This window comes from Rousettus aegyptiacus, unplaced genomic scaffold (assembly GCF_014176215.1).
Source record: "Rousettus aegyptiacus isolate mRouAeg1 unplaced genomic scaffold, mRouAeg1.p scaffold_m13_p_12, whole genome shotgun sequence".
In the NCBI taxonomy this organism is placed as follows: domain Eukaryota; kingdom Metazoa; phylum Chordata; class Mammalia; order Chiroptera; family Pteropodidae; genus Rousettus; species Rousettus aegyptiacus.
The window spans coordinates 44,070,849-44,098,681 of record NW_023416287.1 but is presented as its reverse complement, the minus strand read 5'-3'; the positions used below and the strand labels follow the sequence as shown (position 1 = coordinate 44,098,681).

At 44.8% G+C, this 27,833-nt stretch overlaps 1 protein-coding gene across 1 annotated transcript in view; it reads right to left on the bottom strand.

Moving 5' to 3' along the window:
* Positions 1 to 19,627: 19,627 nt before the first annotated feature.
* RAB7A (RAB7A, member RAS oncogene family) overlaps positions 19,628 to 27,833 on the bottom strand; it is a 74,504-nt gene continuing 66,298 nt past the window's right edge. The window contains exons 4-6 of the mRNA XM_016118382.2: positions 26,072 to 26,290; positions 24,373 to 24,501; positions 19,628 to 21,066 (exon numbers count right to left, since the gene is read on the bottom strand). Of these exons, the coding sequence (XP_015973868.1) occupies positions 20,971 to 21,066; positions 24,373 to 24,501; positions 26,072 to 26,290 (444 nt within the window). The 3' untranslated portion in view covers positions 19,628 to 20,970. The remainder of the gene's footprint in view (positions 21,067 to 24,372; positions 24,502 to 26,071; positions 26,291 to 27,833) is intronic.

Below are 27,833 nucleotides of genomic sequence, written 5' to 3'. Positions count from 1 at the left end.
AGCCAGCTACGACTTGTGTTTTTTGGAGCCCCTTCCCGGGCCGCTGGCTTCCCGGACCGAGCCTCTCCGGGGACACTGTACTTGCACACATACGCCCCAGACAGGGCCCGAGCCCAAGGTGCAGCGAAGAGGCACCCTGCACCCAGGAAGGGCCTAGCATTGGGGAACGAAAGGGTGCACCCTAGGTTGTGGGCGCGCGAGAGGAGGGGGGAGCCGGTTTGGGGGCGAATAGCGCGGGCTCCGGGGGAGGCCCTACGGCCCTGAACTTCGCGACCGGCAGCCAAGAGTGCGCTACGGGCACCCAAGCCCTGAACGCGTCCCGGGAGCCCTGGGCCTGCCCTTAGGACTGGCTTTAATTTGGCCGAACTAACACAGGGTACGCCCTCACGTGGTCGACTGGGGCACTGTGACGTAAACTAGGACATCGAGGGGAGCCTTCGCCCGCTTCCAGCCGTGCACCAGCGGTCTTATGCCTCGCGGGGCTCGGGTACCACACGGGAGGAAGTGGGGGAAGACCGCAGTGCCTCTTTGGAGACATTTCATTACTTCCCCCAACCCCTCGCCGCTAACGCTCCAAGTACCCCATTTTGCGGTACTCCAATCCAAATGGCGGCTCTGGGGCGGGACCGGGTGGGCGTCTGTGAGGCCGTCACCCCCAGGGAAGTTCCCGGAGAGGAGGGAAGGAGTTGTTCTTAGATTCCGGCCACACTCCTCCCCCTTTTGTTTGAGGAGGAAAATTGAGAGTGGGCCCTCGAAGGACCTCTCCTGGCCCTTCGCTCTTCGGCTTCCAGGCGAAATCCTCCGCCAAGGCCCGAGGCTGTGAGCTCTGCCGGATCCAGTATTGGGGGTGCGGAGGGGGGCGCGGGACAGTCTCAAAGCCAAAGAAGACACTTTGGGGAAGCTGAGAGCAGGGGGAGACGCTCAGGGAGGAGGGCTGATCCTTTTGGAGTATATGATTAGTCCCGGGACTGTGGGGGACATGGCGGGAACGCAAACAAGAAACAGTCCTCTGAGACCCAAGCATAGAAGAGGGCTGGGTAGGACGGGAGGCTGGATAATTAGGGTTCCAGGGTGCGGAGAGCTGGAGGCTATGAGGTCACTAAAAGTTGGCGCATTTTGGGCCTTCTGCCCCAGCAGGCCCCTCTGAGTAAGCATGGTGGTCCCTTTTCTCTTGTAGGCGCTCACAACTTTCATAGTCCCTGCACAGACTCCATTTACCCTCAGAAGAGCCAGTGAATAAGCCCCAGGAGGAGGAAATTGAGGCTGAGAAAGGTGGGGTTTTTTGCAGGGGAAGAGGAGGTTCAGGAGCATGGAGCCAGGAAAGGACTTCTGCCCCCAGGACTGAGTACCCTGCAAAGAAAGCCAAGCCCCTCACCCAGGAAGAAGGACCCCCTGAGTGGACTGTCTGCTGAGGTTTCTGAAAGTGCCCTTGAGCTGAGCCCTGGAGGCAGCCCTATGGAGCAGAGGCATGGGAAGGGTCTTGCAGAGACTGCATTGCTTGAGCAAAGATCTCGAATTCTGAAAATGCAAGATATATTTGGGTTTGAGGGCCCGGCTTTGTGGAGAATGAGAGAAACAGCAAGGTGCAGGTGCAGCTGTCCATCCATGAGTGTCTGCCCAGGAGCAGAAGCCTTCCAAAAGAGAGCAGAGGGCACACTGGGGAGATGCATGGGAGCCCTCTTGGGGTGAACCACAGTACCTGAAGATGGGATGGGAACAGGGATACCGAGAAGAAAGCTGGCTGAGGAAAGCAGGTGGAGGAGAGGTGACCTGGTGACAGGCTGAGAGGTGTATGAACTTGGTCTCTGAAAGGTCAAAGGGAGAGCAGAGGGTAATGCTCCTGATGGAACCCCACTATGGGCAGCAGGGGCACCCCACCCCCTAGACAGACATTTGTACCACCATCATGGAGAGAAGGTCGCTGGAAATGTGAATCTGGAGCTGGTGGCAGCACCGTGCTGGGTGAGGGAAATGGTAGAAAAGGAAAGCTGTTCTTTTGGAGACAGAGGAAGAACGGTCAGAGAGGAAGGAGGAAACCAGGTATGGCTGGTGTCACGGAAGCTAAGGAAGAGGGAGTTTCAAGAAGGAAGCGATGGTCTGTCACAGTGCAGCCCACTCAGAAAGTGAATTTATAGTTAGGATGGACAGGTTCAGCAGAGCCGAGGAGACTGGTAGACTTCCAACCATGGAGGTCAAGATCACCACTCCAAGACCCACCGGCTGGACTCTTCACCCAGTGTTTTAAAAAAACCTAAAGTAGTTTCAGGATTAAAAAAATCAAGCTATTTCAGTTAAAAATGCAGTTCAGATTTCAGATTTCCCTTTTTAAAAACATAAAGATTTGATCTGGGTAGGTGGGAAAATGAGTGGGAACCTACTCTAGATGAGCGGGACACCCAGCACCTGGTCAGTGAGGGAGTGCAGCTAGTGTGGGGCAGAAGGAAGGTTCTTGAGCCCTGGGAAGGCCTGGCTATGACTGGAGGAGAGGAGAGAGGTACAATAGGCAGGCAGTGTGGCCCTGGCCATGGGGAAGGATATAGAAGACATGGTTCAGAGTCCACACCAGCCTGGATGGGTTCCTGGCACTGGAGGGGTGCTTTTGCCAGTGGTGGGGGGGCAGGGGAAGAAGAGGCACTGCCTGTGGACCTGTGAACCAGGGTCCAGGAAGACCCTGTTCCCAGGCTTTGGAAGCTGGCAGGAACCAAGTGGTTTCATTATACAGATGAAGAAACTGAAGCCTGGAGGAAAAGCTTAGCCTCTAGAGCTGGGGTCCTGCCAACCTTCAGGGACACTTCTCAATTACCACACTCCCAGGTAGGTAACTAACTCCCGTGCCACCTCTAAGGAAAATATGGGCAGAAGGTCTCGAGTAGCCAGTGAAAGATGACAAAATACAAAAAAAGGAGCATCTGAAAATGGCCAGGGCCTAGCAGAGACACCCCTTCCCCAGGGCCTGGCTAGTCTGGAGGAAGTTCAGGGGATGGGTCTTCTTCTCCCTAGGTGAGCTTGTTCAGTCCTGGGGCTCCAAACACCATCCATACACTGATGACACCCCCTTTCTTTCCCCAGCCCTGATTTCTCCCTCCTGATAACAGACTCTGGCATCCAGCTGCCTGCCACCATCTCCACATTTCTCCTGTGTCATGGCTAAAACAACTCCTGACTTTGTCTTACAAAACTCCTTCCCAAACTTTCACAAACTGTTCTAGCCAGAAAGCACAACATTTTTCTGATTTCTTTTTTCTTCTACCCTCACCCAATCCATCATCAGTCGGGCCCCACATTTGTCCACTTCTCCGTAAGCCCTGTCACTTCTGGTCTCTAGTCTTCTACACAGAAGCAGAGGGAGCTGCTAACAGAAGTCCAATCCTGTGTGTCTTGTCTCTGCTAAAGGTTTCCGATGAATTCTCATCAGACTTAGGATAAATCTGCCCTCAGCCACATTGGCCTTTTTGTTCCTCACATATTACCCAGTGGGTTCCCGCCTCAGGACCTTTGCACTTGCTCTGTAGCTGGCTCTTTTCATTCAGATCTCAATCCATAAATACCTCTTCAGAACAGCTTCCCTGACCATCTGTGCTAAAATACCTCCCCAGAATTCCTGTCATCACCCTACTTTATTTTCTTCATAGCACTTATAATTATCTGACCCAATTTTGCCTATTTACTTGAGTATTGAGAACTCTGTAAAGGCAAAGCAGGATCTGCCTTGCTCCCTGCTGGACCCTCAACCCTGAGCACACCCTGCCTGGTTGATACTCCTGCTCATTGTTATCTGGGCCTGAAGACAACAGGTTTGCCTGACCAGTGGCAACAGGAAGATGAACTAGGAGTCAGGAGCCCCCAGCGTGGCTTGAACCTTGCTCTCCCACAAACCCCATGTGTGATCCATGTCTCCCCTCACACTGTCTAGCCCCAGTTCCTATCTGTGGGAAGGGGTTGGATGTATGGAGTTTGAATAATACTTAAAGCTTTGACAGTCTGATTCTGGACTTCTGAACAGAGATGGATGGCTTCGAGAGAAGTGAGGATCCCACAAGAATACAGCCTGACTGGAGAACAGGCTCAAGTGTCAGGGGAGTTGTCAGTGGGACCTAGGGGCAAGTCTAGGACTGCAAGGCCATGAGCTCTGGGCAGGTTCTTTATCTCTGGGCCTCAGTGTTGTTATCTGTGAAGGGTGTACAGCACAAGAGCTCATGGAAGCACCTCCACTTGCAAGGGTTTCTGAAAGCCTGGGTAAGAACCTTGGGTTTGGGGAGGGGATGTGGGAAGCCGAAAGTTGCTGCAGGAGTCACCAGCCCTGGGGACTGGATTCAGAGGCCCTGCCAGCTAAGGGCCCCAGCCAGGGAAGGCCCAGTTGGCTTGAGCTAAGCCAGAGAATGTCTCCCCAAAATATATTTTAAATCAAGCTTGTGCCTGGACTTGAAGAGAGGGTAGGTGACCCCGTTTGGATTTAAAATGGAAACAGGCATTTAGGTGGTTTTCAGCATTTAAGAGGAAACAAAGGAAAATAACCAAAGGGATTACTGGGAAGGTTGCTTTAAGATCAAATGTGTATTGTGAAGCCCTGAATGGGGACATTGTTAGGGACTCTGGCCCTTCACACACACCTCTCCTCACCCCTCCACCTCCACCTCCATGAACTCTCAGGGGCCGTGGGCCTGATGAAATAGGGTAGACTGGCCAGAGCTCAAAAGATTAGACAAGTTGCTGAGGCTGAGAGGATGCAAAATGTGAGGACTTGAATAGAACAGAGTTTCTAGAGGTCCAACTTAGAGGGACTCTCATGGCCCCTTCTGCCCAAGTGGGGGTTAAAGGAGGTGCTGGGAACAAGGTGCATCCACCGCCCCTTCTCACACCTGCTGGTTCCTAACTGCCCACAGCCCAGGCTTAGGGCACCAGCAAAGCGGGAGACCCTCAAAGGGTTCTGATAAAACAGGCAATTTTTTTTTTTTTTTTTTTAAGAATGACTTAGTAGTACTCATTGTGGAAGAAACCAGAATTTTTAAGACTTCACACATCAGTGATATTTTTACTTGGAATCACATTGAGAGGGCCTGTGTTTCAGTCTCCAGCCGGAGGCCAACATGCACACGTCTGCATTATTTGGCCTCAAGGGCGGGCTTCATCCCAAGGACCTAACACAGTGCCAAGTAAGAATCCCCAACCTAGAGAAAGGTCCTGAGATGCTGAAGAGTTGTGGACGATTATAGAGATTTGAACCTGTCACCTTGAACATGAACCATTATTCATCTCCAGGAAGGATTTAGCCACCACCTTCTATTGGTTTTCCAAGAACCATGAAGGTGGCTGGACTAGGCAGCACAATGGCACAGTAGAAAATGGAAGTGGGGTCCCTGGCCTGGGCCCAATCCTGCTGTAAGTCACACTGCCTTTCTCCAAGCATTTTTCCTTTTTATTTTTTTAAAAGTCTGTTAAGTATAATACTTATGGTATAGAAGGATGTGAAGTGAAAACAAAGTCTCCTCCCTTTGTAAACACCTGGATATGATCGCAGCCTGTGGTGGGCATACAAGCTGAACCTATCCATGTGCACACAACTGTGAACAGCGCCTTTGTATTTCTTCCAGTGGATATACGCATTCACTTCTGCGTCCTGCTTTTGTTCACTCTGAGCATCTCCATCACTTCATTTGGGTGTAACTTGTTCTTTCGAATAGCTGGAGAGTCCCACAGATGGTTGTGTCCAAGTTTATTTAGCCAGTCTTCTAGATGGGCATGCAGTGCTAGTACAGTGTTGCAACCACTATCCCTTTTTTAATGGCCTGGAGATATTCACATGATTTATCCTTACCAGTGGGGTTTCTCTATCAAAGAGAAATATTAATTCTTGATGACCTGTAACCAGGTTGCCCTGAGAGCAAGCACCTCCCCCTTTCCTCATACCCATACCTGCATCTCCCATGTGGGGCCTATTTCCACACTTCATGCTACCCCAGTGTGAGCACTTGGACCCCGGGATTTATTTTTCATTCCTTTCACATTTTATGACTCCAATCATCTTGTTTTTGTGTGTGTCCACCTGGGTCCCCGTTTCAGGTGCCGCCATTACTGCCAAACCCTCAGTGACCTGGTGTCATCCTCAGGGCCTTCCTCCTTGTCCTTACCCCTCACCCCCACTGCCATCTCTTTTGGGCTATGGCACAGTCAACAAACAGCCTTTCTTGGGAATGTGAAAGCATGTGACTTCATGCCCTCTTAAGGGTCTGGCTTCTGCCTACTTTCCTAACTTCATCTCCCATTCTTCATTCCCACCAGAAGTCTGCCTCCTGCCCTCTGTAGCAACACTGAAGGGCCTGGCCTGGCTGCCTTTTGCTCCTTGTCTTACCAAAGACTTGACTTTCTCCCCCCCCCCCCCCCCGAAGCCTCCCTTGCCCTGGGTGTCCTTGGGCTCAGAACCAAAGCTTCTGCCCAGCTCTCCAGCCTGTGGGGTGTGCAGGGCCTGGTGCCAGAGCTAAAAAAGCTTGGACCAGGGGTGATGGGATGAATGAGGGGATGAGCAGAGGAAACTAGAAAATGCCTTCTCCAGGCCCCGCTCTCAAATAGCTGCCAGGGCATGAGTCAGGGGAGAAGAGCTGCTGCTCAAGTTCACCCTTGGGTGGGAACGGTGGAGAGAAGTTCAGAGGAGCTCAGTCATTTAAGAAATATTTATGGAGTAAAGGCCTGCAGAGGAGAGGGGAGCCAGTGACTCTCGCAGTCTAGGAGAGGCTGGCTCTCAGCCTCCACCATCTGCCTTCAGGGGATTTCCTTTCCTTTGGGGGCCAGGGTCTCCTAGGTACAATCCTGAATAAACACACCCTCCCCATGCCTCTACCCCCTGTCCCTGAATGCCAGTTTAAAGGCTCAGAGAGTGTACTGGCCCAGTTGGAGCTTACAGGGACCCCAAATAGCCCATCTGTAGCAGCCTTGCCTCTGTGAAAGGAGCCTCCTCTCAGGGCTTGGCTTCTACTGTTGAGCCAATTTGTCTTCCAACCCCAGACCTGTGGTAGAACTTGACATCTCTTCTCCAGGATCCCCAAGGTTTGAAGTCCAAGGAGCCCAGACAGGATCAAGAGACCATTCTGGCAAGGATCTCTGGGCGAACAGGACGAAACCTGACAGAAACGATCTTCCAGTGTCTTCCTGTGCAGTTACCCCTAAGCAGCCTGCTCTGGCTTCTGCTGCTGCAGGATCCCTCTTGGCTGAGGTGCAGGCAAGGGAATCTTGGCTTTATCTCCCTTTCATATAAGCAGCCTGAGTTTGTGGAGAATTCCTGGGGAAGAACTGAAAGCCATAAAGGGTATGGGAGCAGCCTGAAGCCCCATGTTCAGCAGACAGAGCTGGGGACACCATGCAGCGTGGCCCACTTGCCAGGAATTGTACATTCCCATGGTGGGGTTCTTTATACTTCCACTGTCCAGATGAAACTGAGGCTCAAGATAGATTAGGTAATATTCCCAATGCTTTCTAGCCAGGAAAAGATGGCAAAGCATTTGCTGTTTTCTCCATTTCAAGTTGCCCCTCTGCCACCCTCTAGTCACTTTCTAGTATTTTGTTTTATACCATTTATCACTTTCTGAAGTTATCCTGTTTCATGGCTGTCACCCCTACTAGAGCAGAGCCCCTTAACTCCTGCTCGGGGTTTGGCACATAGTAGGCCCTCAATAAATATTTGTTGAATGAATAAGATGGGATTCAAACCCAGTTCCAGCTTAGTGCACTTGTGCTTCCTGTCACAGCACTAACCCTACATTGGTCCGAACAAAGTGTGTGTGTGTGCTTGGCCCTCTAGGCCACAGGGCAGAGCAGGCAGGGGAGTCATTACACTTTTAAAAAGCCTAGTTGGAAACATACTGTGACTTTTGCAAGGCTCACAATTTTATTTCATACTTATTTGCTTGTCCAATTTTGGGGATCACGAAATTCAAGTCAGCTGGTGAACAGCTGTCCTGAGAGTTTCCTACTGAGATGAGGTGCACAACCCCGAACTAGACTCTGCTCCCTAACAGTCATTATCTGAGGGGGGCTGGAAGAACGGGGATGTTATGGCTACATTAGGTAGGGAGTAGCAAAGGGACCTGCCACTTCAGGAGGCTGCTGGCCACCTGGCCCAATCTACCTGTCTGGTCCACATGCTTCCTCGGCTCTTCCCCAAGTTCAATCCAGTCCTTTCTCCACTTAGAGGCAGCCAGAGTAGCCTTTTAGAAAGTGAAACAGCTTGTTACCCCTCAGCGGCTCCCCTTCAGCATCCTGGCCCTGCTGACCTCTTCGACTTTATCTCCCAGTGTTTCTACACTCCCTGCGTCTTCCTTTGTCAGGCTCACCCTAAACTGATAAAATGTGTGCTGGGCTGGGGTGCCAGCTGTCCTGGCTGCCTGAACCCTCTTCTCCATGAGTCCCCCCACACCATCCCTGCCAACTTTTGATCTCCATAAGCTCCTTCAATCCTGTCATCCTGATTCCTTTTCTCATAAGTTTTCTGTAGCTAAATTACCTATTACTTGCTTTATAGCTGTCCCCATGCCCTGAAGACCTTGTCTGTCTTCTGTAGCATCAAATGATGAGAATCTAGAAATGAATCTAACTCCCGGCTCGAATTGAATCAGGACTCAGAATTATATTTGTGAAAGGGGGGGAGGGGACCAAACCAACCTAATCTAGAGCCTGACAAAATTGTTCTCAAAATGTGCTCCTTTATTCCCCTCTAATTAGATAATCATTCTTGCATGAGGTGGCCCTTGAGGGAATGCTTTGGGACCATTGAGGGGTTGATTGGTAAAAGTCCTCAGACCTGCCTTTGTTGCCCTGTCTGCCCACCCCACATTTTGTATGAAGAAGCTGAGGTCCAGAGAAGAGGCAGGTCCCAGATGGTGCATTTTGATTATACTCCAAGTCAAATTCCTAGTCCAGTGCTCTTGCCCCATCTGACCCCCTCGTCTATCCAATTAGCCAAGTGTGGAGTGGGGAAAGCAAGGACAAGGAGAAGCTACAGAATGGGAACAGGCATTCAGCTGAGTGATTCCCTTATTGTCTGGAACCATCGGAAGGCTGGTGTTCCCTGGCACCACACCTCACTGGGAATATCCTAGGGAGCTGTTTAGCCTCAAGAAGAGCATGAGGAGGGACTGAGCACTCTTCGGATATCTAAACTGCATTCTAGACCTGCCCATTTTGTACCGTCTGCCCCTAGAAGATTGAGAAAGCCTCAAAGTGAGTCTTCTTGTTGCCAGATCTCCACAGAGGCCAAGGTTTTCTCAAAGCCCCCATTGGATCCTGCCTGCCCCTGCTGAAACACTTGAGTGGCTTCCCATCACACTTAGAATAAAATCCAAACATCTTCCCACGACTCTGAAGGCCTGATTACGTCTAGGCCTTGCCAGCCTCACTCCCGTTCCTACCATACTTCCCTTCATGGCATCTCTGTCCATGCCATGAACAGCTGAGTCCAACCCCATTGTGGTGCCTTTGTGCTGCTTGCTGTTCCCTCGCTTGACAGACTTTCACAGGTGCCATCCCTTGTTGCCAAATTTCTATCACCCTCCCTAAACACCCCATCTGAAGTAGGGTTACCTCCTTCCCATCTTTCACCATCACTTTTCCATGTTTTTCTTCATAGCACATAACTACTTGGAGTTTTTGTATTTATCCTAGTTTCTCCATCCCATTTGAAGGTTGTCAGCTCCTCTGTATCTGGCACAAGGTCAATGCTCAATAAACATGTTTGAATAAATGAAATATGAAGGGCCCTCATGGAGCACAGAGATTTAGCCTGGTCTTTTCTGCCCAAAGTATTGAACTGGGTGTCCAGCGAGCCTGGGGATGAGGACCAGGACAGCATCTTCTCCTGCCTTCCCACCTGACATTTTAGAATTATGGGTGAGCAGCTCACCCTGGTTGAGGACTGAGTGTTTACAAAGGTGGAGATGACTTGTATTGATCTATCTTCCCATCCCCACTGTAAGCTCCCCTGCGGAAAGACAGGCACTCTACGCTGGGCCTGTAGCCTTCTGTCCAATGCTCCTTTGAAGGGTGGCTTGAAGTGGATGTTGACAGAACACACACACCAGGTGTCTTACAGACAGCTTTGGATCTGGGGGGCTGGAATGGTTCTTGGAAAGGACACAATCTTCAACCCTACGGTTAAAAACGACCCATGAGGATGCTACATAGTTAAATAACAACCAAGGTCGGGTCAACTGTTTCAAAAGCCTTTGAGGACATAACGAAAAAGACCCTTGATACACATCTGAAAGATGTTTAGTGCTAACTCCTAGAGATTCTGGACCTCTGAAAGGATGGTACCATTCACTATTTCAGGTGGAAATAGTAGTAGGTTCCCAGCTTACGCCATTTTTAGCTGCATAAGTCCGGAGCCTGCCTCTCCACAGTGGGAGGATTATTCCCCCAATTAGACCCTGCCATTTCAAGAGTGTTTCCACACATCCCTCAATTCAGTGCTCCCGGGCACGCCGGAGGTTCGGCCCTTCCTGGTCTTTGCCTTTGCCCAGCGGGGCCGCAGAGACAGCCTTTCAGCTGCTGGCCTGGGAGGGGGCAGGCTGAGCAGAAAGCAGCGAGGCCGCCACGGAAGTCCCTGGGCTCCGCGGGTCGTTAGGCGTTGGGCGCGCGCCCCTCCCCCAACGTCACTGTGCCGTAGCCTGGCCCCACCCCTCGTCTCCACGGAGAACTTCACGCTTCCCAGTGCCCACGTCTCAACCGCTGTGCCCACTGAGGCGCCCTGCAGCGAGCGACTCTCAAGAGTCCTGGAACGCGCGCCTTTTCTGGTCTCAGTGGGCAGGCGTCTCCAAGACTTGCCAGATCCTAAAACCACCAGAGACGCTTATTAACATGCAGACTCTAAAGTCCAGGGAGAGGCTTAGGATTCTCTGTTTTAACAAGGTGATTGTTATGATCAGGGATGGCAAAGGAATTGACCCAAAACCTAGAGTTGAGATCCGTCAGTATTGTTAGTAGTTCAGGACCTGCATTAGAGCTTTCCTTCTGCAAGATTCTCCTACTGAATCAACGCTAATGTGTCTCTCGGGTGGGGCCCTGAGCCCAGACCCAAGGAGTTAGTCCCCCCGCCACAGATCCCCCTGATAACTTGCCCCACCACGAACTACAGTGACACGGATATAAGCCCCAGGGAAAGCATTACAGCTTTGAGCACTGCCTGCCCCCCCCCCCCCACCTTAAATCCTAGCCAGGCCATTAACCGTTTTTGCAAAGCTGACCACTGTTTTTAATTTCTGCCCGGGAGTCTGAAAGAACATTCTAGCACCCACTTGTTAGCACATAAGCCAACCAAAAAGGGGCCTATAATCCAGGGTAGACATCTGGATATACAGCCTTCATCACTCAGCCTCTTCATTGCTCAGCCTTTGTTCATTCCTCAGCACCTACTCAGCTGCACCAGATCAGGGACCACATTGATCTGGGGAGCCCTTGTTTCCTCCAGATTCAGGTGTGGCTTCCCCAAGAGATTTTGCGATAGCCACAATTTCCTCTAGTAACCATATTCATATGCACACAAGGGGCATGTAAACAGTCCTGCAGGCTTTCCACCTTAAGAAGGGATTTCTCTTTTCCTATACAGAAACACACAAAGCAGAAATAGAAATAAACTTCTGCCCACTGATTCTTGTCTCTCCCCAGCCTGTCATCTTACAAGGCCACGGATGCTGGAATACTCTGGCTCCTTTCCTAGTTCTATAACGAGCCATGAGTCCCAGTCTTCTGTCGATACACCACCATCCAAAAACTTGGTTCTCAACCCTGGCTACACACTCAAATCATCTGGTAAGCTTTGAAAATACCAGTGCCTTCTCCCAGACCAATTATATCCAAAGCACTGAATGCAGGGCTCAGGCATGAGGGTGTTTTAAAGCTCTAGCTCTCCAGGCATCCAAGGCATCACCAGAGTGGAGAAACGACTGGCTTGGGACATGTGGAAATGTTTTGGCAGGTCAGGCTCAGTGGTTTAGAAGAAATGAGCTCCAGGGGCTCCCAGTGGTCAAAGGGGCAAGTTTTCCAGCATCCCAGTTTCCAGAATGCCTACGGTGGTGAGAGCCACTCCAACTGTAGAAAGCAATCTGATGTTGGGAGAAAATGGGGGAGCTGGGGACACCACAATTCCCTAAACTGTTCCACAGGGGAGGGAAGGGTGCCTGAGTGGTACTCTCTTTACCCCTCTGCTCTTAATTCCTTCCAGGAGCAAAGCTGGCAGGCTTGCCTATAGGTTCTCTTTAAAGCAATGGCCAAAGAAATTTGTCCTTCCTCACTCCTCACTGAACACCTTGGAAAAATCTCACACTCTATTCATACAAGAGTTGCAGCGGAAGGCTAAGCAGTCAGAACTCAGTAGCTCTCAATCTGGGCTGAGAGCTGGGTCTACATCTCTTGTCTTGCATGCTGTGTAACTTTGAGCTGACACCTAAAAGGTGGCCTTTTAAGGAAGAAGTACAGAGTATGGAGGAAGTTTGTGAGCCATTGCAGAGGCAGCTGGGGGTTTTGTGAGGCTTAGCCCTATTTTCAGTTTCCTGGGTTTAAGGCACTAATTGCCTTTGGCCTTTTTTAGACAAGCAGTTTCCTTTTCTTTTTTAAGTATGTACTACCATTTTAACATTTTTTTAAGTGTATAATTCAGTGGCATTAAATATATTCACAATGTTATACATCCATCACCACTATTTATTTCCAGAACTTTTCCATCATCCCAAGCAGAAACTCTTTAACTACTATTAACATTCCCCCTTGCACCCAATTCTGCTTTTAATATCTATGATTTTTCCTATTCTAGGTACTTCACGATAAGTGGAATCATATATTTGTCCTTCTATGTCAGGTTTATTTTACTTGGCATAATGTCTTTAAGGTTCATCCGTGTCATAGAATTTCAGAATTTCATTCCTTTGTATGGCTGAATAGTATTGCATTGTATATATAGACCACATGTGTTTATCTATTCATATCTGTTGAATCTTGGATTGTTTCCACTGGCTATTCTGAATAATGTTGCTATACATGTAGTGTATGAGTATCTCTCTGAGTCCCCAGTTTCCAATTCTTTTGGGGTATATATGTAGGAGTGAAATTGAGTAATATAATGGTTCTATTTTAACTTTTTGAGGAATGGCCAAAGTATTTTCCACAGCAGCTGAATCATTTTACATTTCCTCCAGCATGCACAGGGTTCCAACTTCTCCACATCCTTGTGAACACTTTTGTTTTTGTTTTGAATGATAGTCATGCTATTGGGTATGAAGTGGTTTTTGACTTGCATTTCCTGTGACTAATAACATTAAGCATCATGTGCTTATTGCCTATCTACGTATCTTCTTTGGAGAAATGTCTAGTCGAGTTCTATGATCATTTTTGAATTGCATCATTTGATCATTTTCAAGTTAACTTAGAGTTTATATACTGACATTAATCCCTTATTGGACATATGATTTACCAAAGTTTTTAATTTTGATGAAGTCCAACTTACCTATTTTTCCTTTAGTTTGTCTGTGCTTTGTCATGTCCAAGAAATTATTGCCAACCCATTTCATGAAGCTTTCCCCATTTTTCAGTTTTAGCTATAATATTCTTTGATCCATTTTGAGTTAATTTTTGTACATGGTATTAGCTAAAAGTCCAACTTCATTCTTTTGCATGTGACTATCCAGTTTTCCCAGAATGATTTGTTGAAAAGGCTGTCCGTTTCCCACTGAAAGGACGGCACCCTTGCCAAAAGTTGACCAAACCTGTGAAGGTTCATTTCTGTGTTCTCTATTCTATTCTGTTGATCTGTCTGTTCTTATGCCAGCACTACCCTGTTTCGATTATATTAGTTTTGTGTTAAGGTTTGAATCAGGAAGTTAAGTGTGAGGCCTCCACCTTTGTTCTTTTTTCAAGATTATTTTGACCATTTAAGGTACTATGATTTTCCGCATGAATTTAAGACATTTTCTATTTCTGCAAAAAGACGTCATTGGGATTTTAATAAGGATTGTACTGAATCTGTTGATAGTGTGGGGTAGCATTATCACCTTAATAATGACTTCCAATCCACAAACATGGAATGTCTTTCCATTTATTTAGGTCTTTTAATATGACAGCAATATTTTATAGTTTTCAGTTTACAAGTCTTTCACCTGATTAGATTTATTAATATATTATTGTTTTTGATGCTATAACAAGTAGAATTGTCTTTACTTTTTGGATCGTCCAGTGTATAGAAATGCAACTGATTTTTGTGTTGATTTTGCATTCTGCAATGTTGCTGAATTAGTTTATTGGCTCTAATGGTTTTGTGTGTGGATTCTTGAGGGATTGTGTCATCTGTAAAGCGAGATACTCTTCTTCCTTTCCAATTTGAAGGCCTTTTACTTATTTTTATTGCCTAATTGTTCTGGATAGAACTTCCAGTAGTATGTTGAAAGGGGCACCCTTGTTTTGATCTTGAGGAAAAGACTTTTTCAGTCTTTCATCTTGAGTATGACGTTTCTGTAGGGGTGTTCACATATGGTCTTTAATATGTTGAGGAAGTTTCTATTGCTATTTATTGTTTTATCATGAATTTTTTATATGATTGACATGTAACACAAGATGATATATATTTTTTCAACACAGGAGACAGGTAGGTCAGTTTTAAATGAGGTGAGTCGATTACTAACCATTATGAGGAATTCAGGAATGAGATCATAGTATTGCATTTTCTTCCAATTTTTTTTTTTTAAGAGCAGCTAGAAAACGATTTTGTGTACTATCTTCCAATATTAAAATATTGGTTGGATATGTGTAGGGGTAAGTGGGTCAAAAATACGTGCAAGATTGCAACTTATAGGCAGTAGGGGGTGGGTTAGAGCACACATTTGAGATCTTTAATTTTTTTTAAGGGCTAAATTTTCTTTTAGGAAATGACAATGGGCCTTACACATAATTGTAGCTCATAAAATATTTAGGGAAATATTTTCACAACAGTTCAATTGTGGCAGCACATTAGAATCACGTGGAGAGGTTTTGAAAGGAGACCTGGGCCCCACACTAGTGCTGTAAAGTTCAGTAAACCGGATAGGGTCCAGGCCATCAGCCAGACTTGAGAGAAAGGAATCTTCTTCCAGCCAAATTTTGGCAAGTAATTAACATGGTTCCTCAACTTTACTGAGGATAATTTGTACCTTACAAGGTTTTTAAGGCTTAAAACAAGCCAGGAAAGGGGGAACCTAGCAGGAAGCCAGCAGTTAATGACAGACATGGGAGCCAGTATGTAGATAGAATATGTTAAGGCCTGAACTGTGTCCCCATTCCAAATTCCTATGTTGAAGCCTTAACCCCCAGTACCTCACAATGTGACTGTATTTGGAGATAGGCTCTTTAAAGTTGTAATTAAGTTAAATGAGATCATATGGGTGGGCCCTAACTCATTATGACTGGTGTTTGCAGAAGACACCTGAAACTAATATCATAATCAACTGTAATTGAAAAATTTTAAAAAGAACAGGGGATTAGGACACAGACACACAGAGAGGGAGGAACATGTGAAGACAGAGAGAATATGCCCATCTACAAGACAAGGAGAGAGGCCCTCAGAAAAAAACAATTCTGCCGACACCTTGATCTTGGATTTCTATCCTCCAAAACTGTGAGAAAATAAAATTCTGTTGTTTAAGCTATCTAGTCTGTGGTATTTGTAATAGCAGTCCTAGCAACTAATACAGGACATATTCAAGAGAAGAGCCAATGAGAAAGAACAAAATGGGATCTGGTGGTGATAATAGTTAGGGACACAGGAAAAGGTCTCTAGACGGGCACATCACGGTCAGGATCACAGTTGGCTTCACGATCATGTTCAAAGTGTGGCAGGTCTGGTCATGACGACGGTAAGAGGAAGGGCAAAGTATCAGAGTCAGTATTAAGGTCAATTTCAAGGATAAGATTATTTCATAGTTGGGGTGGGTCAGAGCATGAATGATGGCCTGTGAACAAAAAACGGTTAAGATTAAGGTCAACGTAAGGTTCAAGGTCAAAATGGGTTATTTTCAATACAGTAGCAGGAGCTGTATGAAGGCAAAGCTATTTCAAGATCAGGCCAAGAAAGGTCAGGATTGTCAGTGGCAAGGTGAGGGGCTAGAGGAGGGTCAAGATCAGGTTCAGAATGAAAGTGGGACAAAATTATAATGATGTTCAGGGTCAGAATCAGAGTCAGATTCAAGGAAAAATAATTTCTCTTCAAGGTCAGGAAGATTGTTAGTATAAGAGGATCATAAGCATTAACATCAGGTTCAAGGTCAAGTTAAAACTTATGAAAAGTGTCTGAACAAGGCTAAGGATTAGGGCCAGGGTCAAAGGCATTTTAAGTTTAGGGTGACTTAAAATCAGGATGATTGTTGGTGATTCAAAATCAAATATAAACTTAGGGCATGACATGGTCAGGACAATAATTGGGGTGTTTCAGAATGAGGTTCAAGATCATGAAGGCATAGGTATCAGTGTCTGGTTCAATATCACAGTCAAGGTTAGTTTCAAGGACAAGTTAAAAATGATGGCAAATATAGTAAGGACATTTAGGGTAAGAACAAAGGTCAGAATTAGGACCCGATTCAGGGCCACTTTCAAGTTCAAGTTCATGGTCATTCTAAGTTCAGGGAGTTAAGAACAGGGTGAGTGTGTGTAAAATTCAAGATCAATGTGAAGTCATATTCAAGATCAAGTTGAAAAAAGGGTGTGACATGGTCAGAATATTAGTGGATAGAGGTCAATTTCAAAATTAATCCAAGATTACTTCAAGGCAATAATGGTCAGGATCACCAGTGTATGAAGGACAGGATTGGAGTGAAGCAGTTTAAGATTCAAATCAGTGACACTGGCAGGATGATCAGGGTCAGGATAAGGGTTAACTTTAATAAAATCCAAGGATAAGTTCAGCATTAACCTTGGTTAACATGTCAGCAACAGACTGAAGGTCAATTTTAAGGTCAAGTCCGAGTTTATCCCAATGTTGTGATGAACATTAGTATATTTGGGGTCAAGTTCAGGTCCTCAAATTAGGGCAATTCAAGAGAAAGGTGACAGTCACAGGAAGAGGAGCTGGATCAGGGTCAGGACCAAGGTACATTTCATAAGATCGAGTCCAAGATCATTTCAAAGCCATGGTGTGTCTAGATCAGGTTCATGGTAAAGGTTCAGTCTGAAGTAAAGTGCAAGGTCAACTTAAAATTAGCATGAAACATGGTCAGAATCACAATGAAAGTTTCAGGGTCAAGTTCAAAGTCAGACATGGTCAGAATAAGAGTTTCAAGGTCATTTCAAAGCTAGGAAGTATCAAAGTCAACATGAGGTCCAGGAAGACCTTCAGAATCGTGATAAAGGTAAAGCAGTTGACCATTAAGGTCCATGTTCAAGGTCAGACTGGGGGGCAAAATCATGGGTCTTTAGATCTGGCTAAACATCAGGGTCTGGGTTAGGATTAGTGAAATAAGACAAACGTAAATGCAGCAATATATGTTCACCTCAATAGAAAGCTCTTATTGGGACTAAGCGCCAATTAGAATGAGTCTAATTAGTGGTTAATAGAAAGAATCCATATTAGTATAATCAGATTGTCTCAATCATTCAATTTATGTAACTCCTAATTGCATGTTAGTGTAAATTAAGAGAGATAAGCAGTGCCACATACATTCATCTCTATGGCATTCTTACTGTGTGAATTGGCACAAATCTAAATTAGTGCTATTAGAAAGCATTAGTGCAAACAAACTCGTCTCAAACATTTTTCTCAAGGGTTAAACCTTACAGCTGGTTAGTGTTAACTCATTAGCATGAGGAATGCAACACAAAAGCCTCAAAGGCATATTCTTACTGAAAGGGAGGAGGAATTAGAATCAATGAATAGGAAGCTGAATGAGAACTCTTCCTGTTAGCCAACAAATTCCATCCTGGACTCCTCACAGCTTGTTGGAGTAAATTGAGATGAAAGTAAGCACAGTATTGTATTTCACATTCTTACTGTGAAACAGAGTGAGTCTGAATTAAACTATGGAGTACTACTGAAATATATTTGTATTAGCCATTCTCAGACATTCTTCTCAAAAATAATTTCTAATTCTTAGAGCAAACTGAGATGAAAGTAAACACAGGAAAACACATTTGTCTCAAATCATATTCTTAATGTGAGGCAGGGCAAATTTCAAATGAATATAAGGAGTATTACTGAAAATTTCAGAATCCTTACTGCTCGAAGCAAACTTGTCTCTCTCAAAAAGCGCAATGCTTATGCTGAGTCTAAGTAGGAATATGAAAAAAAGTACTGGATTAGTGCAGATTCAGTCTCACTCATTACTTCTTTCTGTGGATAAACCAAATTTAGATGAACATGGTATGTGTGTCAACAATTTAGGTATACACAATGAAATTAAGGTCAGCCAGACAATGGGCTGATGGATTATTAGACTGATTAGTCCCAGGTCGGAGAGTAACGCTGTCAAAGTAGGGTCCCACATTAACTTCAAAGTCAGGATTATGATTAGGGTCCAAATAAGTCATTTAAAGGGGACCATGTTTAAGATGATTGTGACAAGATGAGGGTGAAGATCAGAGTCAACGTCAGTTTAAGATCAAATTTAAAATTAGGATGAGCTATGATTGGGATCAGGGCAACTCATACGGTTACATTCAAGCTTCTCTCTCAAGCAAGATAAAGCAAGTTAATGTCCAGATGATCATCAGTTTTAGGACAATGGTTGAGATCAGAGGTTAAGGTTCATTTTCATGTCACGGTCATGGTTAGGACTAGAGGAACATAATCAGTGAGAAACAGTAGCCTGGTTTGTAGAGAGAGGTAAGCATCACACAAGGCTCATAAACCATGGCTCCAGTCAGTGTGTCCCAAGCTGGAAAAGATCCTGCTTCTCTAGAAGCCAAATAACACCACCAATTAGGTCTATCTCAGGGAGTGGGACCAGAGAGTTAGGCCATGCACCATAAGCCATAGTGGAGTTGTAGTCAGAAGCTTCTAAGAATGCTATTTTTAACGTGTTAAGTATGACCCAAGAGTAAGTACAAGGAAAGAAACCAACTGAAGATCCTTAGAAGTGGAAATGTAAAAAAATGTAGCAAAGTAGACTCCAAGAGCTAAGCTATCAGGGGACGTCTGCAAAACCTATATCTACCTACTGACTGAAACACTATTTTATAAAATTAGTTCTAGGTGGCATCTATTAAGTTTCAGCTGGTGGGTTATATACGCTAGAATAGAGGGTCCTTGCTGCCAAATCTTCCTCTCCTGTGAAATCCAGAACTACACCAATTAAAAAGCAACACAACACTAAAGCTGAGTCACACTCAGAGGCTGTGCATGATCCATAGGTCACCAGTAGTTTGTGGCTGCTCCTCTAAGGGGAAAGACAATGTGTTCTCCATTCAGAGTGCGCCCCTCTCCAATACTGTGATTAAGATAAAAAACAGGAACAAAGTAGGGACAGGTACTGCAGCATTGGACATGAGAAGGCCTTTCTGCCTCAAAGCACCATACATGCACAGTTATAGAGGGCTATTTTGCTTGATAAAGCATTGGTTATTATTAGCTAACATGGTGTCTACTGAGCCAAAGGTCTGGAAGAATGAAAAAAGACAGGGCAAAGGCAGATGATCTTTGCTCTTGTTACATTTTATTGGCATCAGGTTCATCTCTTTACAGAAAGAATTTGGCCCACACCCTAGAACGCAGACCTTTGGAAAAGGGGGAAATGCTCCATTAAACAAGCTCGAATGCAGGGGCAGACCCTAGGAAGGGGGAAGGACTGCCAGAATTCCACACCAAAGAATCAGGTTAATTAATAATGGGCAATGCTCGAGAGGTGGGAAAAAGGAGAAAAAGGTTTGCTAACCTAAGGGATACCACAACCCTGAAAAGAGTGCCTTCTAGAACAAAGGTAAATCACTAGGACAGATCTGTTAGGATTTTCCTTTTCCTCTTCTAAGTAGGATGCTGATGTAATAGGGGAGTTTCAAAGTGTGGAGCAAGAAAAAAAGGAAAAACAAGAATTTTAACAACAGCCATTTATCTACTGCATTCACCACTGTATTATGCAAATCAACCTTTTGGAAAATTTAGATACAGAAGGGAACTAGACAGTTTTCCCCCTGGAGAGATGAAAAGCTTTTTGGCTCTTAAGTCTTTGATAAAAGGTGTACATAATTCTTGTGTTTACTGTACAGAATACTGCCTCTAGCTGGATTTCTGAAATGAGTTGCTAACATTCTGCAATCCAGACAGTGTTCAACCCTCCATCTTACATGCCTGCATTACAGGACTTAAACACATAATCCAAGAATTTCTTACACTAATTTATACATTTTTAATTGGTTGCATATATTAACATGTACTATTAAGATTCTTTTCTAAGAAGCATTACATAATAAATGGATACTGTAAAAAGATCTGATTAGTTAAAAGTAACAAGCATTAACAGATACATACAAAACTCAGCCTGATCAGACTGGGTGTGAGCCTGTAATGAAGCATGGGGCACCAGCCTTCCCAAGTGGTAGCCTTCACAAGAGGGGAATGGGGATGTGGGAGTAAAAAGACCACGAGACCATTAAAAAAAATTAAGATAACCAATCCGACACAGATTAACTGTAAACAGTTCTCCCTCTCTGGTGGACAAAAAGAATAAGCTTCCGATGCCGACTCTACACCAGAACGATTTCTACAGCTGGCCTGTCGTGCTGCTATACGAGGGCTGATGTGATAGGTGGGCAGACCCTGATAGAGCTCACAGGCCTGTGACTGGAGTCTGCCTGCTTGTATCAGATCTGTATGTGTGTTGTATGGAGGGGTGAGTATGTTTGGTGGGGTTTCTTTTGGCAACTGGGTCTGAGAAATCACTTTATGCTTTGTTGAGAAGAGGAGAAGGGATTTATGTTGGAAGGCCTAAGTGTGTTCTTGGTTTGTGAAGGACTCCGTGCTCTGCTCTCATTGCCCATTCAGCAACTGCAGCTTTCTGCTGAAGCTTTGGCCCGGTCGTTCTTGTCCAGTTTGATGGGTTCAGGAAATTCATTGTACAGCTCCACCTCTGTTTCCTGGGCAGGGAGAGAGAAAAAGGTTTGTTACTCAGGGCATGAGGGAATTCCTATGCTCAGGTCTGACCCTTGGTGACACACTTTCACCCGGGTATAGTGGGTAGGGCGTGGGGACAGACCCTGTAGTAAACGGATGGCTATGGCAGAAGGCACTCAACCCTCAAAGACTGAGCAAGAGGAAGAAAGGTTTTGTGATAATTCCAGGACAGTGTGAACAGAGAAATTCAGCAGGAACAGCAACAGTTGACACTGAGCAGTCATAACAGAAGCTGACTCATTCTCTACACCAGATCACAAGCTGGTGGCTTAGGGACCACGGACTTGCCTTATCAAGTTAGATCAGACTAGGGAGACAAAAAATAGAGCCCCAATATACATGAACATCTAATATAACAAAGGTAATGTTTCAACTTGCTGGGAGAAATGGTTTATTTCACCACTAGCTACTAATATTTGAAACTGGCTATTCCTCTGAAAGAAAAAGATGAGTTCCTATTTCCTGCTGGAAGTCAGAATAAATTCCAGTAAAAGCAAAGATAAATATGGGACTAAATCAAACTAAAAAGCTTCTGCGCAGCAAAAGAAATCATCAACAAGGCAAAGAGGGAACTGTCCAAATGGGAGAATATATTGGCAAACACCTGTGGTAACATGGCTTAATATCCAAAATAAAGAACTCATAGAACTCAACAACAGAAAAACAATCCAATTAAAAAATGGGTAGAGGACCTGAACAAACATTTGTCTCAATACAAATGGCCAACAGACATGTGAAAAGATGATCCACCTCACTAGCTATTAGGGAAATGAAATCAAAACTACAATAAGATACCATCTCACGCCTGTCAGAATGTCTATCATCAACAAGGCAAGTAATAACAAGTGTTGGAGAGGTTGCAGAGAAAAAGGAACCCTCATACATTGCTGGTGGAAATATAAATTGGTACAACCACTATGGAAAAGGCATGGAGATTCTTCAAAAAACTAAGAATTGAATTACCATATTATCCAGCAATCTCTCTTCTGAGTATTTACCCAAACAACCTGAAAACATTCATTCACAAAGATATATGCACCCGATGTTCATAGCAGCGTTATTCACAGTGGCTAGGACATGGGAACAACCTAAGTATTCACTGATAAAAGATTGGATAAAGAAGATGTGGTATATAAGTACAATGCAATATGACTCAGCCATAAGAAAAGATGAAATACTGCCATTTGCAACAACATTGATGGATCCTGAGATAATCATGCAAAGTGAAATGAGTCAGATAGAAAAAGTTGAAAACCGTGACTTCTCTCATATGTAGCATATGAAACTGAAAGCAATAAATATGACAAAAAGACTGACTCATGGACACGGACTGTGGATTAGTGGTTACCAGAGGAGAGGGGGGAGGTAGATAAGGATAAAAGAGGTCAAATATAAGGTGACGGAAGGAAATCTAAACTTGGGAGGTGAATGCACAATGTAATATATATACAATGTATTGTTGAATTGCATGCTTGAAACATTTGATTTTATTAATCAATGTCACCCCAGTAATTTTTAATAAGAAAAAAGAAAAAAGAGAAGCCAGTTGAATTAGACAACACATAATCTAAACACAAGATACCCAGAAATTTATCCAACTAAAAATACTTTTTTTCTATGGCCAAAGGAGGACAGGGGAAATGCGGAAGAGGGGGGGCGGGGGTTAGGGGGGGTCGGTGGCGGGGGGAGACAGACAGACACATACACACAGTTGGAAAAATCACAATACAGGTAAAGCTGATTTCATTTTACAAAAAGCTCACGATAAGGACAGGTGCCCTGGCAAGTACTATATACTGGCTATCTGCAGCAGAGATGAGCCAAAGATTGGCAGAGTATCAGCAGAGTTACAGATGATGCCCACCACTTGCTGATAGGGAGGTTAAGAAAAAAGAAAACTTGCATTGCTAGTGGGAACTGAAATATTACTACCCTTGGGGAAAGTGATGTGGTGCTGTTTCTTAAAAATACACATACCTTTCAATCTAACAATCTTACTCCTGGGAGGCTAAGCTTGTAGAAATAAAAGTATTATAATAATAGGCTTTAGGGACAGCAATATTTGGAGAAAGTCAATAGGGAACCGGTGGAAAACAACTCCCCATACACAGATTTGCATACAATTAGATGACCATTAAGAAAAACATACTAGGTTATTAATCTAAGTGTGAGAGTGGGTTAAAAGTAGGGGAAAAAAGGAAGACAAAAAGGCCTTGAGTCTGTATCTTGGTCAGTTCCTTCTCACTGCATCAGTGTTTCTCAGCGGGAACTCTCCTGGCATTTTGGGTGGACCAAGTCTTCATTAGGTAGGGCTGTCCCCTTTCATTATGAACACTTGTGCAGTCCCCAGTCCTTGTAAGAACCCATTCCAAAAATCTCCCTGCCCACAAATCCAGATGAGATGTCCTGTTTTGCTGAGAACCTCTACCTTCTATACACTTTCCTGGAGCTAGCAAAACCCACCTGGCCCTTTATAATTACCATGAGCTCCCCCAAATGTACTCTACATTCCTGATGATGTGTACGTCACCTTTGACACGTACCCCATGCCCCTGCCCTTCATGTCTGACCACCACAGACAACTGACAATGCCTCATGACTTGCCTTAGCTCACTGGTCCTAATAAAACTGCTAAATCAAAAAAGGCTTCAACTCCCACATGTCAACAAGGACCTTTTTTCTATGAACAAAGGTATACAACACAAGAAAGAAGAACAAAGGTAAACAACACAAGAAAGAAAATACAGGAAAATTTTATTCAAGGAATATAATTCCTAGAATTTCTGGTTAACCTTTCTGATGATCAAACATAACCATTTATAAGCCTGATAAAAGTCAGTCTCGTTTAATCTGCAAACCACCATGCAAAGCCGGTATTATCATCTTACAAAGATAAAAATCTAGATAGGGTAGCTGAGCTGACATCTGAATTCAAGTCTATCCCCTCCATAAACAAGAGCAATCCAACGAGGGGCCTACTAGTGGCCTGATCTCCTAACAGCATACAAAAAGAATAAACATGCTCAAACAGGGAAGCCTCAGCTGAAGTCCTCACTGTCCCTGCAATGTTTAGGTTATTCATAAACAAGTGGATTTCTAGAAGCTTTAGCATAATGTGCCATTACCTTCCCAGATAAACACACAGGTTTTTCTGGTGATACAGAAAAGAGCATCAGCTAGGAAAGATGATTAAAAATAAAGAAGCCAGGCAGGCGCTGGCTGAGTCATGGTCAATCACCAGGGGGAGCCAGACAGCTGGGAAGACCCACCTGTTTAAGTGCATTCCGTGCAATTGTCTGGAAGGCCTGCTCCACGTTGATGGCCTCCTTGGCACTGGTCTCAAAGTAGGGAATGTTGTTTTTGCTGTAGCACCAGGCCTGTGCTCGCTTCGTGGCCACCTGAAAGAGGAAGCAGGGGGCATGTGTGTTCATAAGATAAGCAGCCAGCACTGACTCAATTCTTCCCAGAAAAGATCATTGCCCCTAATTTGTAGGTAGCATGGGTGAGGAAGATTTCCTAAATGAGGGTGGGTGGGGAGTGGAGAGAGACCTGCAGACCTGTCAAAGATCACCCTGTTGGCTACCCAAAGCCTGTTCTCTGTCTACATCCCATAGCTTTTAACCCTTAGCTATACATAAAAGCAGCTTGTGAAGGGAAAAAGAAGCCAGCCCAGGAAGAAATGAATCCTCTCTCTTGTGATCTCAGAGGTCCTGGCACAGGAAATGCCTGACGGCTTGCTCTTAAGGTTTACAGTCCCTTCCCTATTATTGCCAATGTTACCTCACCTGTGCTATACACCCAAGTGTCACAGAATTCTGCAGCTCTCAACAACACCCTCACCTTTCATATCCTAATTCTTTTCCCTAGCCTAGGCCATTTTCAGGCATGAGAGAAGGACTAAGTCTCTTAGAAAAGGGAGAAAATGAGATCAATGGTCAGAAATAAACCTAGCTATAATTAAGAAAGAGTATATACTCCCAAGAGAAATGCTACTTAAAAGTAAACCAGAGCAATTTTTACTCAAAGCTCAAAGCGATCTTCTGCACCAATGAAGATCCAGACAGGTCCCTGATGCACTGGGAAAGCACTTGAGAATAATAAAATCTAATTCCCTCCTTTCAAATGCAGAAAGAAAACTGAGGCCCAGAGGACAAAAGCAATGGCCCAAAAGTCACAGCCAGCTGGGGGTAACATGAGAATTTAAACCAGGTCTCCAGGGCCCAGCTCCTCAAAGGCAGCTAGACTGAAGGTAGTTCTAGGCTTAACACAGAACCTTTAGAATTCACACATACCTTAGAAGCAATTGTCTCTAATAGGAGAGGAAAATAACGATGCGACAACTAGAAAGCCACCATTTCCCAAGCTCCTCCTGGGTGCCAGGGCTTACATTGTATACTGTTATCTGATCCAAATATTATTGTTATATGAGTGAAGATTCAGACTCTAAGAAACATTCCCAACATGAACTAGGCTTTAAATTCAATTCTGCCTTTAAATCCAAAAGACCGACATGCAGAATACTACACGGCCTTAAGTCAAATCGTTTCACTGGGATGGACCAAGATGAGTGGCCAACCAGTACAGGTAGCTTCAGAATGGACTTGCTGCTTTGATGGCATGACTTGAAAGGGAATGCCACTGCAGACCTAACTGTCCCTGTTTTGCGACAGGAGAAGCCAAAATGGCATACCGTTACCAGGTTAGGGAGCAAGGCCCCATTCCAAGGGCTGGGCAGGTAACTCATTAGCTATGTCTTCCCCTTCCCCCATCACAGGGGACACAGATACACTGGATATCGGTCCTTGAGGCATGTGGCTTTATACCAATCGAAGCTAGAAACAGTGCCTGTCATCTCAAATATAGCTGTCACTTTTAAAAGGTCCTTTCATGATTCAATAGCCAGAAATGACATGAAGATAGGTTCATAAGCTTCCACATTTTATGATTCCCACCAACTTTGGCACTTACTTGTCTGTTTTCGAGGTCAATCTTATTTCCCAACACTACAAAGGGAAAGTTTTCAGGATCCCGAGGGCTGGCCTGGATGAGAAACTCATCTCTCCAACTATCAAGGGTTTTGAATGTGTTGGGGGCAGTCACATCAAATACCAGAACACAGCAGTCTGCGCCTCTGTAAAAGGCCACACCAAGAGACTGGAACCGTTCTTGTCCTGCCGTGTCCCAGATCTGTAAGAGACAAAACATTTATTCCTTGGAGTCAGAGGACCAGGAATGGTGGAATGCTGGAGACAATGCGATGGATTAGTGGGCAACTCAGACAGGCAACTTCAGAATTTAGGAAACAGATTTCATCACCAGAGCATCTAAAATAACCCTGACAAATAGTACATATGTGAGTATGCATGTCTATTAGGGGTGATGCTGAGTCTGAATTCTAGGGTGCTAGAAAATTTTTTTACCTTGATCCAGGTGGGTCACATTGGTAGATAGTTTATGTAAAATTCACACTATAAACTTAACATTTATGTATTCTGGGAACTTTCTGAAGGTGATGAAATTATAGAGAGGTGATTTCTCGCTGAACTTATACATATATATATAAATCTATCCATTTTACTGTATATAGTTTACCTAAAAAAAAATCAGTATTTTATTTTTCTTTTGAAAAAACAAAGAGAAAAATTGTGACAGAGAGATAAAGAAAAAGATGAAAACACATTCTAGAGCACAGATGAAAGTCAGCTCTTAACCAAAAGAACACCAGGTACTAGTGACCAACTCAAAGAACTTCACATCGTTTATTGCCATGCTAGGTTTAAGAGCAAGAATGGATTTCCTCACTGTCCTAAGTCCCTAACAGAACCATGCTGGTCAGCATGGAGAGATGACTAGTGCTGTGAGAAGCCCACAGCCCCCAGCAAGCCACTGGGTTTAAAAGAGTGCTTGGATCTGAAGCAGCATGCAGTTACTTCCAGTGACATGGGTCTTCAACTGTTGGATCCACTGTCTGTTTGCAGGAAGAAGGTTCAGAACAATATGAGAACTTGAACCAGCCTCATAACCCAAATAAAATTCAACTTTATGTCCAAATGGCCAGCCAACTTGCCCCAAGACCCAGGTTTCAGACCAAAATGAAGCATGGCCTGGGCCACTAGTTTTATATTCAGAATCAGATTTTGCAGGAGAGTCGAGCTCTTCTGTGAAGCCCTTCTCAGGCAGTCAGTCTACGCTGCTTGCTTGTGATCCAGAACACTTGGGGAACATATCAAGTGCACTCAGGCCACAGACTTCCAGTTCAGGTAGGCGAAGTCTCATTACACAAAATGTGGGTATGATGCTTGGTTAGAATAAGTAAATATGCACAAAGGCAAAAATGTGGGACAAGACAGTATTATGGGATCTGCATTTCTTCATGACTACCAAGAGAAACAAAGCGCATGATGTTCTAAACCCAATACCTACCCAAATGTCCTCCAAAAGGAGTCAAATGACTCAGTGGCAAAAAAGGAACAAAGCCAGAAGTTAAACACTACCTGGAAGGCTGGAAACAGCAGCATTAAAATTCTTTAAAGAAGCTTCAATAAAGCAATGCTACCACACAGGCTGAGCTCTCGCTCTCAGATCAGCCAAGAATAGCCCAGGCCAAAGGCATGTTGGAAAGGGCTACTCTGGTTACCAGTGTCAGTTCTGGGCAGACAGCTCATCTCGGCTTTCTGTTAAATAATAATTCCCAGAAGCCTAAGGTTTGCTCCTATGAGGACAGCTCTGT